The following is a 7,169-nucleotide window of genomic DNA, read 5'->3' as shown; positions in this document are numbered from 1 at the left end:
TCCACCCAATACCAACCCTTAAAATGGCTATTATTTTCATAATAAATAATTTAATTTATACAAAAAAACGTAAGTAATGACTGTCACCATAAATGAATGCTGTTACGGTCACATGCGTCTCCCCTGGCCCTCCACAGCTGCATGAGGAACTCTCCGCCCTTTCCTTGGGAGACCGATAAACAGCTTTCTAATTATCCCCAGATACACCCCCCCATGATCCTCTCTCTCATAAACACCCTCGTAATGACACTGAAGATTCTCGAAACCCAGGAGTGCACTTTTAAGACCCGTTTCCTTACATAACAAAACCGGGCCCAACTCCCTTCTTTTTTGCCGCCACGAGTTTCTCGCCGCCCTCCCCTCTCTCTCTAGAAAAAGGGGAGGAAGGAAAGAAAGTAGGAAACGAAGCCGAGCGCGAGCTCTACCTCTTTGTCGTCTTCGTGCCGTCCAGGAGAAGCGATTAACCCTTAAAAACCAAAATTTTACGCCCTGTTCTTCTATAAAAGGAATCCAAGGGGAGGCCACCCACCCCCATTCTTTTAACCTTATCCCCTCCTCCTCCTCCTCCTCCTCCTCCTCCTCTCTCTCTCTCTCTCTCCTCCTTCGTTGATTTGATCTTCTTTTTTTGATTATTTCTTGGATTTTGATTGGGTTTTTGGAGGGGTTGGCTGTTTTTGGTTGGTATTGGGTGGGGGGTGTTGTTTGAGCTTTGAATTGGTGGTTGAGTTGGGTGGTGACAGAAGGGAAAGATGACGATCCTGTCAATGGCGGGGAGCTCGGGGGCGCTGGACCCGTTGCCGAAGAGGAAAATGTCGTACTTTAGCAATCGGTATGTGGTTGGGCTCACGGTGACTGCTGGAATTGGAGGATTGCTCTTTGGTTATGACACAGGTATGGATTACTTCAGAATAAGTTGTTCATCGATCTGATAGTTTTTTTTTTTCATCTCGTTTATATGATGCTCTTGAAATGGAATTTAAGTCAAAGTTTTGATTTTGATGCATCCGGACCCCATGTTACTGTTGTTGTAGGGACGTGGTTTCTTCATATGATGGTCCAGATGGATTTTTCTTCTGTTTTTACAGTAGAGTTATAATTAAAGTTTGAATTTTTGATTGAGCGTGACCGGTATTGGTTTTGTGCTTCTTCCACTGCTGTTATGAATATGTTGTTGTCGTCTGTCTGTCTGTTTGTTGGCTTGGCTTTTGGTTTATGAGCAAATTCTTATTTATATGCGGAAAGATTCCATTAGATTGCTCTCTTTTTTCAATTAAAAAAAAAACAAAATTTGGATGTTTTCAGCCCATGGTTCAAATCATATTTAACAATTTTTTTGGATTCATTTTTGTATGAAATTTGATATCTGATTTGTATACTCGAACAGAGAAAGTGTATTTTTTCCCCTTTCTTCATAAATAGTGTTGGAATTATTTGCATTTCAACCAGGAATCTCATGGTCTATTGGTTTCTCACTGTCTGGTTAATCTGTTAGAAGATAACACTTTAGATTTATTTGATTCCTTGTAAAAAAAATTGCAATTTCTTTTCCGATGAAGAATTTTCAGTTCTTAACATTGAAAAGATTTGTTGGCGGTGGATTTTTGATCTTCAGGTGTCATATCTGGCGCACTTCTGTACATCCGTGATGATTTTAAGGTGGTCAGTGAAAACAGTTTTTTACAGGTATGATATGTTCCCTGTTCCTTTTCATAATTCCGGGGAGATGCCGACATGAGAACATGGAGACATCGATGATCTCATGTAATTCCAGGAAGGATTTTATGTTTTCATATGAGCCTTCTTATCACAAAAGGAAGTGGACTTATGTACTTGGTAGGAAACAATTGTAAGCATGGCATTAGTAGGAGCTATGATTGGAGCTGCTGGGGGTGGGTGGGTAAATGATGCATACGGACGCAAGAGGGCTACTCTTCTTGCTGATGTGGTCTTCACCATCGGATCACTTGTTATGTGTGCTGCTCCAGACCCGTATGTCCTCATATTTGGAAGGCTCCTTGTTGGTTTGGGTGTTGGCATAGCATCTGTCACTGCTCCAGTTTATATTGCTGAAGCATCTCCCACAGAGATTAGAGGAGGTCTTGTGGGCACGAATGTACTCATGATCACTGGCGGACAGTTCCTCTCGTACCTTGTAAATCTCGCTTTTACAGAGGTAAATAGAATTCATCTTGCCTTTTCCCTTTACTGCAGTGTCAGTTGTAATATTCTATTAGTTATTTGATCAGCCTCTAAAGTTCCCTTCCAATATGAAGTATGTTTATCACGCCAAATCATCTATATAACTTTTCTCCAGATTGAATTTCATAAGAAGGAAATTTGGTGATTTATGCATGTCATGCAGAACTTCTTATATCAAAGGGATTAAACAAATGACTTTGAAATTCAGCTATATAATGATATTAAAGAACTTGGTATATTGTTCAGAATCAGCCTTTGCCTTTACATCTTTGTTTTGAAGTCATTTTAAGCAATTGTAAAAAGACATTCTCATACTTGGTTCTTGGAGCCCAGCATGACCAAGTCAGCCAAGTCAAGTTTCAATTCGGTTAGTGTGTTGGACCTTTCTTTGTGTTTTTGTCAATGTCTTACATATATGCATGAAAACTTTTTGGTTGCCCGGTTTTGAAGGAGCATCATCATCATGTTCCAGAGATGCATTCTTTGCAAAAAGCTTCGTGGATTAGCATCACAATGCAGAGAAGGGAAGCTGTTTTGTTTATACTCTCTTTCACTTTTTAGACCACCAATACTTTTCTAATTTTATGTATAACTACAGATTTTAAATACACATACAGCAACATCTCGAGAAAAGTCTGCAGGTTGCACATAAATTTTAAGTAATTTTCTAAATATGCTCTGTCAATAACTGGTTGCGTTTAACATTCTTGTTGATGCATGTTACTTAATTATCTAGCATTTATTATATGTCATGAAGAAGCTTTGGTCTTCCCTTCAACTGCAGCAATGGATGATTGGTGCGCTGTGCCAGCCACCTGGTATTGGTGAGTGGTGACTTCGACCATCTGTCAAAGGCTAGATATTGTCTCCTTAAACTTTCATTCTTATAGCTCTTATTGTAGGCTTATACTCTCATCAATCTAGTTAATGGTTAATTCTGATAGTTCACTTCTTGTAGTTGATAATATTGTTCTGATCTGATTGCTCTCTACTTCACATCCAGTTATGTATTATGTCAACTTTCTTTTTTAAATATTATTTAGACCAGTGACTTTGACATAAAGCCTTTCTTCAAAAAGAATTAAATGTTTAATAATTCATGCTTATTTAAGTCAACTCAATGAAACCATCAAGTAGTTCATTGAACTTATGATTCTAATAATTGCAATATTTTTTGAGATATTTTCCAATGAAAAATATCAGAGTCGGAGTTGCATGAATTGTTGCTTAATTTGTCTGCAGTGGCTCATACTCTGAACAGAAATAACAGAAGAATGGCTCCATATTTGTGATTGCTAGTACTTCCAAATTCAGATTTACTAAACTATCTCTTTTGATAAGTTTGATGCCTTATGGTGCTTTAAAAAATAGGTTGATGCAGTAGCAAGCTAAGGCAGATGACTCGTGAATGTGGTTTAGAATTAAAACCGATTGAGGTTGTGGCGGAGGGTGTAAGATGGAGGAAGAACACTTTAGAGAAAGGGTAATGGAAGCAAAATGTAACTGCAGAACAGCAAACGGGCTATCATACAGGATGATAGTTTTTTAGTTTTTAAACTGAGTAATATTCTTCGTTTGGTACTAGTTTCCATGCAAGAAGTCCTTTGGAAATTATGAAATAAAACTTCCTGGATGTGTGTATACAGAACAAAAGTAGGCTAAAATGGGATCAAAACAAATTCTTACTAGTCAAAAAGTTAGGATCCCGTTAGACTTATTTTTTGGTAGGCTGGCCTAGAACTGGACCTGTCTTACTATATGTGTGCTTCCAAATGGGCCGCATCAGCAAGGGCCTGCTCATGGGCTGCATCTCCATGTTGGTTACATCTCTCTCAATGTCATGTCCAACTCACTATTGAGCTATGATGAGTCTCTTGCTTGAAGGTGAAATTAGTTTGAAACCTTAAATGCCCAGAGAAAGTTCAATCATGTAGTTGATGATCTTAAGTTTCAATATCTGTCCAATTTATTTTTTATTAGTTGAGTAAATTATAAATTTTTGTCTTAAGTAATTGAGCTAATTTTAATTTTAATTGAGCTAATGATACTCCCAGTTGAAGGTGGCACTAGTTTGAAACTTTGCATGCACGGAGAAAGTCTAATAAATAATGGTTGTTGATCATTAAGTTTCAATAACTATGTAGCCTTTTAGTTCTTGAATTAATTATAAGCTCTCCTCATTAAATTCCTTTCTTTTTGCATGTTTAGAGCATTGGTACTGTCTATACAGAACAAATGGATAATGGATGTCAAGAAATGCTGATACTTATCAACACTAGTCTGTATAACAATGTTTAATTTTATATGCTACAATATGTGATGTTATGTGTGAATGCTATTGGCTATAATCAGACCTGAACATTTTACAGAAACGTTTCCACAGTTTTCATTTTTTAGTATTCGTGTTTTGATGTCAGCTGTATCTTGCAGTTTTTATATTGGTGTGTTGTGATCTTATAAATATTGATGGATGTCAGATAGGATTAATGGTTTATAATGAGTTGATTACACAAAAATTGTTTAATTTAAATGTTAGAAGTATGTCCATTCAGCATCACCCATGCACTATAAATAAGTGAAATAGGTTTTCTGGCTCATGTTTCATTAATAGACATATCTTTTTCTACCAACATAAGTGAATGGTTTGAGAGTTGTCTTTTCAGGGTTTCTTTTTCATAACTTTTATTTCAACTATCGTTGGGCTGCAATTAGTTTTTCTAACGTCCAACCGTTTATTCAGAAGTTGTATCTTGGAGTCAAAGGTTTGAGTATCTTCCATGTGTAGTTTCTTTACTTAGTTATGCTGTGGTGCAGGTTCCTGGGACTTGGCGCTGGATGCTTGGAGTTGCTGCAGTGCCAGCCATTATTCAGTTCTTTCTAATGCTATTACTTCCTGAATCACCACGCTGGCTTTATCTGAAGGTGAACAAACTATGTGCCCTTTCATCAGAGGTTTTAATAGGTCATATTGCTCCCAACATATAACCTTTTATTCCTGGTCTTTCACCTATGTTGCAGAATGATAAAGCTAAAGCTATTGCTGTGCTTGCAAAAATCTATGACCCTGACCGTTTAGAGGAGGAGATTGATATGCTTGCTGCTGCTTCCAATGATGAAGTTCAGCCTGAGAAGTCTGTCAGTTACTTTGATGTTTTCAGAGTCAAGGAAATGAGACTTGCATTTTTTGCAGGAGCTGGCCTTCAGGTAAAAGGTGGAGGTAAGTGCCGAAACTCCTTTGATTGTTTCCAGATGACCCAAATCTCGTCAAAATCTGAAACCACTTGAAGACAATAGTATCTGCAGTAACTTGGTTTTCATGATGTGGATCCTGAGAAGGTTATATCAAAATGATGTGACTTTCACCATATAGTTTTAATGCTTGCAATATTCCTGATTGTAATTTGTCCTTGGTACTTTAGATGTAACTTTTATAAGATTTTTAGCCATTCTAATCAACATCCTTTTAGCTGACATAAAACCTTACTATGAATTATCATGCTTTATTTGACATAAAACCTTACTTATTAAGTTAAATTGCATGAGAGAGATGTTGACCTCATGCAGTTTAGATTTGGGTCATTTGGAAACATGAGGGAGTTTTTGGCAAGGCTGCCTCAACAAATACACTTTGAAGTTTTGTTAACTGTGCTATGTATATATGCATGTGACCATGTTTTTTTACATGCATATATACATTATATGGTGATGAAACTAATTTGGTCAACAAAATCCATGCATGAGCAGGCTTTCCAACAGTTCACTGGGATCAACACAGTTATGTACTACAGCCCCACCATTGTCCAGATGGCTGGTTTCTCTTCCAACCAACTTGCACTGCTCCTCTCCCTTATTGTTGCAGCTACGAATGCCGCTGGGACCGTTGTTGGAATCTATCTCATTGACCGTTGCGGCAGACGCCTTTTGGCTCTCACCAGCTTGTCAGGTGTCATCATCTCCCTTCTCATACTCTCCGGGGCATTCTTTCTGCAGTCCACCAGTCTCTGTGGTGTGCACACGCTCCATGGCAACTGCGGGACCAGCCTCGGGTGGTTTGCAGTTGTAGGCCTGGCTCTATACATTGGCTTCTTCTCCCCGGGCATGGGCCCCGTACCATGGGCGGTGAACTCAGAGATCTATCCGGAGGCCTATCGTGGTGTGTGTGGGGGCATGTCGGCCACTGTAAATTGGATGTCCAACCTGATTGTGGCGCAGACATTCCTCACGGTTGTGTCTGCTGTTGGGACTGCAGGAACCTTTTTGATCATTGCTGGAGTTGCAGTGGTGGCATTCGTCTTTGTGGCACTCTTTGTGCCGGAGACTAAGGGCTTGACCTTCGAGCAGGTGGAGAGGTTGTGGAGGGAGAGGGCATGGGGTAGTTATGGTAGTCGGCAAAACCTCCTCGCAACCGAGGCTTGACTTCTGCAGGAACTCTTTCTCCTGTACATGCACTATCTTTGCTTTTTATAAGGGTAGTGCTCTCTGTGCATGGAGATCTAGTCAAATCTAAAGAACAAGGAGGACAAAGCATCTCCTCTTGTAGGGTTGCAAGCCTATTTTATTGTTCCTTATTATGTTGCCAGCCATTGAGTCCACCTCATTATCTCGAGATATCTGTATTAGTTATGTCTGCTTTAAAAAAAAAATCATCTGTATGTACTTATATATATGGTGAAATGTGCTTTTTTATCTGAGTTGTTGTGCAAAGCTCTTTATCTTTCTTATGCTAATGGGGGGAGTAGAATGTCCCGAATTTGTGCATCAGTCAGCAAGCAATGCCTTTATGGTATTTGTTGAGTCCCTTGCCTCTCTCTCCCTCTCTCTCTCTCTCTCTTGCTGGCTGCTATATATCCTTTCTATGTATACATACCATTCTTATAGCAGATATATTTCATATTCATTCTAAAACGATCAAGCAAGGGAAAGAAGTAAATACTAAATGGATGTTCAGTCGACTCCCATCAATCTTGATG

General features: G+C 38.9%; 1 protein-coding gene across 2 annotated transcripts; it reads left to right on the top strand.

Moving 5' to 3' along the window:
* The first annotated feature begins 402 nt into the window (after positions 1 to 402).
* LOC103708602 (inositol transporter 1-like) lies at positions 403 to 6,890 on the top strand. Of its 2 annotated transcripts, XM_039130866.3 has the most exons (6): positions 403 to 891; positions 1,613 to 1,683; positions 1,838 to 2,173; positions 5,014 to 5,121; positions 5,218 to 5,403; positions 5,944 to 6,890. In XM_039130866.3, exons 1-6 carry the CDS (start codon positions 750 to 752, stop codon positions 6,613 to 6,615), a joined length of 1,515 nt encoding a protein of 504 aa, XP_038986794.2. In that variant the 5' UTR covers positions 403 to 749; the 3' UTR covers positions 6,616 to 6,890. The 2 variants fall into 2 exon arrangements, with proteins under 2 accessions (XP_038986794.2, XP_026661013.2); XM_026805212.3 differs by lacking the exon at positions 403 to 891 and having other exon boundaries at positions 1,607 to 1,683; positions 1,772 to 2,173.
* Positions 6,891 to 7,169: the final 279 nt, after the last annotated feature.

Source organism: Phoenix dactylifera, chromosome 13, assembly GCF_051530095.1.
Source record: "Phoenix dactylifera cultivar Ajwa chromosome 13, Ajwa_hap1_PhDact_Kaust_v1.1, whole genome shotgun sequence".
Taxonomy (NCBI): Eukaryota; Viridiplantae; Streptophyta; class Magnoliopsida; order Arecales; family Arecaceae; genus Phoenix; species Phoenix dactylifera.
This window is presented reverse-complemented; position numbering and strand designations above follow the sequence as displayed.

Coding starts and splice junctions, on each gene's coding strand:
- LOC103708602 (XM_039130866.3), top strand. CDS start 750: ATGACGATCCTGTCAATGGCGGGGAGCTCGGGGGCGCTGGACCCGTTG. Junction 892..1,612: donor GCTCTTTGGTTATGACACAG/GTATGGATTACT, acceptor TTTGATCTTCAG/GTGTCATATCTGGCGCACTT. Junction 2,174..5,013: donor TAAATCTCGCTTTTACAGAG/GTAAATAGAATT, acceptor GCTGTGGTGCAG/GTTCCTGGGACTTGGCGCTG.